At 37.6% G+C, this 3922-nt stretch overlaps 1 protein-coding gene across 1 annotated transcript in view; it reads right to left on the minus strand.

Moving 5' to 3' along the window:
• The window catches only part of NME8 (NME/NM23 family member 8), a 63435-nt gene that overhangs the window by 18752 nt on the left and 40761 nt on the right, over positions 1-3922 (minus strand). The window contains exons 13-14 of the mRNA XM_011972852.1: positions 2186-2330; positions 1404-1511 (exon numbers count right to left, since the gene is read on the minus strand). Coding sequence (XP_011828242.1) covers positions 1404-1511; positions 2186-2330 — 253 coding nt within the window. The remainder of the gene's footprint in view (positions 1-1403; positions 1512-2185; positions 2331-3922) is intronic.

Raw genomic sequence — 3922 nt, forward strand, 5'->3', positions numbered from 1 at the left:
GATTATTGGAAAATGTCAGGGGAGGAATAGTGGGATAGAGGGAGTAATGGGTAACAATGAGGGGTTGCTGTGCTTCTCTTCCATGCAAATTATCGTATTTTGGGTAAAACAACGCCAGCATAGCATCTAATATTCAGGCACAGGAAAAGGGTGAAGTTCCATTGAAAGAGTTATTCCTAAAGCAACCGTAAGTGCTGGGTGGAGCCAAGGGAAGTGGAAAAGTGGGCATCAATTGGAAAGAAAGATGAAGATTAATTGTGAACTTGTGGCAATTTTCAGTATGATAGTGGGGTGGAGATGGGGCAGTAACTGAGAGCCTCCACACTTGGTGCCATAGTGTCTAGACCAGTGTGCCTACAGACACAGGCCTTGTGTTGATAACAATCCTTCTCTCTGGTAGCATGCATTGCACTCTATGCCACATTTTATTAAATGATTCCATGGCACTCTGCTCACACCACTTGCAGAGGTTCTATGCTTATTATCCTTCACAATCATTGGCACATAAGCAAAGACATAACTGAGTAGGGCTAAATAAGGGGCAATACATGTTCATGCAACACAAGCCAAATTTAAGTATATCCTACCCAAAAGAAAGCACTTCAGCTTTCATGTAAGTGAGGCTTCATAACTATTGCTATTTATTGTGTCAACATGTATGTCAGATTTGCAGTGCCTTAAAGAACATCTATATTCTTACACACTTGAAGGGGGTATGAGGGGAGTCCTTTCTTTCTTTGAACTGAATCCTACCCTAAAATCAGCACAAAGAATTCAAGGGAATTGAAATTCAATTTGCTTCCATCAGCTTCATGCCAAATATCGAGATGCATGAGATACTATTTCTATCCTGCAGATGATATTAAACCTAGCAGGTAAGCTCAGAAAATACAGAAAGAGTTTCCCCTATATGCCAGGTAATATGCCAGGGGTCAAGTTGATTACAAAGTTTAGCTGATTTCTAACATTAATCAATAAGCTAAGTCAACAAATGTTCCCACTAAATTGTAGAGTACATATTCAATTAGTCATCATTGTCTTAAAACGCATGATCAGTTAAAGAAGCTACAGCTGCCACCACAACCTTCCCAAAGGAATTTCTCCTAAATAGCGGGTAGGGTGGATATTTCTCCCAAGAGATGACCTGTTGACTGAAATATACACCTCTTAGCTCCCGGCCCCAAGCCTAGCATCTCACAATGGTCTCTTGCAAATCCTTGGCCATCCTCAGCCTGACACAGGGCTGGACCTCCAGTCATAAGCAGTCCACTCCTTCACCAGGAAAGGTAACTTTCCTGAGAAGCTCCCTTGGACTAGAGCTGTGGTTCCATTACTCTACATCTAAAAAGGTGTTTAAAATGGAGCCCATGAAAACAGATAGGGACCCATGGTATGAATCCTACCTGTCTGGAAAATATTCAACAGCTTCTTCAACAGTTCTTGGTCCCAGTAATTGTTTCCAGTATTGCAAGCCATTGTCTCTCAATAAAACAAGGGCTAGAGATGGACCACTATTAGAAAAGAAAACAAAGAAGAGGTAATAAGAATTGCAGCTCAGTAATTAATTATGTATAGGCAATACAAATGCATGTTGTTAAATAGATCAAAAACATGTAACATGTAAAATAATCTTTTAACAGAGGTTTGAAATTAGTTTCCACTGATAAATTTTCAAGAGCATATCTTTAAAATAGAAGCAGAGAAAGGAAGGGAAGGGGAGGGCCATGATTCTTGTAGATGTTTCTTTAATTATTCCCATGGTCCCGCTGGTTTACATGCCCTTGCAGGATTTCTGCTTCAATTGCGATTTCAGTTATTCTTCTAGCACATTTCTAGCAACTCATTCTTTCCAGAACTAGTTAACTACAAGATTACAAAAGCTCTTGAGAGTCAGTCAGTTCTCTGCTTAAACTTGATAGTGTTGTACACCCTGGACTTCTAGTGTTCAACTCAACGGGACTCCATTAACTTCCTCTGAGACCTTCCTACTATTCCAGTAACATTCCTGGAAGACTAGAGAAGGTGAGCAGAGGATTGGGATGGGAGCAGGACTGGTAGAGAAGTAAACTCAGAACGTGTTTACAGACTTGAGGAGTTTGGCAGCTTAAATAGAAACCAGACTTAGGAGAAAGTTTACATGATTCAAAAATAAATCAGACTGAGTTTTCTAAATCTTGAATTCTACCTGGTCATGTTTTCTATAAGTTTATTAAAATAGTTTTCATTTTCATATTCCTTGCACAGTGCTTGTGCTTCTTTTTCCGATAATACTAGTTGCCTTTGCTCCAGTATTTTGAAGTCTTCATCTCTAATAGTATGCAAAACATCATCTAAATAAAAACAGTCACATAATAAGTTTTAAACTGGTAGATTACTGGTTATGTACACAATACATAATATACTATCATGAGGGCATACAATGTACTTTTTTCTCATACAAAATTTTGAAAATTTGCAGAAATAGCTTCTTAGGTTTTAATTTAAGGTGAACAGTGTCTCTTAACATCTCATTATGATGCATTTCCAATTTTTCATTGCATAGGAATCATGCATACATACACATACACATATACAACACACACACACACACACAGGTATCTCATTAAACTTTTTCTTGGGTGTATGCATGTGAATATGAGTGTGTGTGTATGTGTGTGTGTGTGTGTAGATAGTAACCTAAATAATCAACCAACACAATTATGGAAGTCATTATAAATAATTTTTGTGTTCAATTACCATGATTTGATTTGTCCCATTTGGGAAGAAACAAGTTGATTGAATACCTGAAAGTATATCTCAACCTTCTTCTCTCTTGCCTGCTTCCCACTACAGAAACCTAGAAAATCCAATACTCATACCTCCATCCTTCCTTACAGATAGTATGGTAGTGTGATCCAGCTATGGTCAATGATATTTATAGGAAATACACTGGGGAGTCTTCTGAGAGAGGCACTCAGGGAGAACGTCTGTCCCACACCACCTTCTGCTTCCTGCTTTTGAATGTTTGAGGGGCATGATGTTTGGAGCTGTGTGGGTCATCTTGTGACAAAGGATAAGTCAAAAGCACAAATATTGACTCAGATCTCAAACAGCCTTAAGCTCCTTATTGAGGCCAAAAAACAGGAAATAAAGTGAATAAACTAGAACTAAGCAAACAATTGTAAAGAAAGAATAAAACAAAGTGCCATGCATGTTAATACAGTTTAAGCAACAATTTGCTTCAGAACTGCCTCACAAAAAAAAGAAAACACAGGATATATAGCTCTTGAAATTTGAAAAGGTGAAATCATATTAATTCTTAGAAGATACTGAAGTTTTTTTTAATTACTAATTTTGTAAAAAGATTTCTGAAAGGAAGATACCTGATGACCACAGTTTAAAAAGTGACAACCAATCCCCAAGCAATTGCCATATAATATTAATAGCTTCTTGAAATGACTCATGATAAAAGCTGAGGAAAAATATTCAGGGAAGGTAAATCTGCATAAAGCTAAAGAAAGTAGATTTAATGGAAGAGTAGGTCGATTGTCGACCCTTCAGAATCCTGGTGATTGCCTTCCCTAATTTGCACTCTCTCAGTTAAGTGATCACAGACAAGTTATAAACCAGGTGTAGAGAGGGTCCTCACCATCCAACGGATAAATTGAAAAAATATTGGTGAGTATGCTTTATTTGCAAGACAGCATTGAGTTTCTTTGAACTCAGCACTAGAGGATTGTTTCACTCTAAATTCCATGATGAATATAATAATAAATATTTTATTTTGCTTGCACTATGCCCACGAGAATTTTCAAACATCCTTTCAAGCATTCCAGTAACACTTCCTAATGCAGTATTTGGTGACAGGTATGAACACATACAGAATTCCTGGTTCTAGATAAAGGCTTCTAGCAATTGCATAGAAGTTTCATGGAATAACCTG

This window comes from Mandrillus leucophaeus, unplaced genomic scaffold, assembly GCF_000951045.1.
Source record: "Mandrillus leucophaeus isolate KB7577 unplaced genomic scaffold, Mleu.le_1.0 Scaffold100, whole genome shotgun sequence".
NCBI lineage: Eukaryota > Metazoa > Chordata > Mammalia > Primates > Cercopithecidae > Mandrillus > Mandrillus leucophaeus.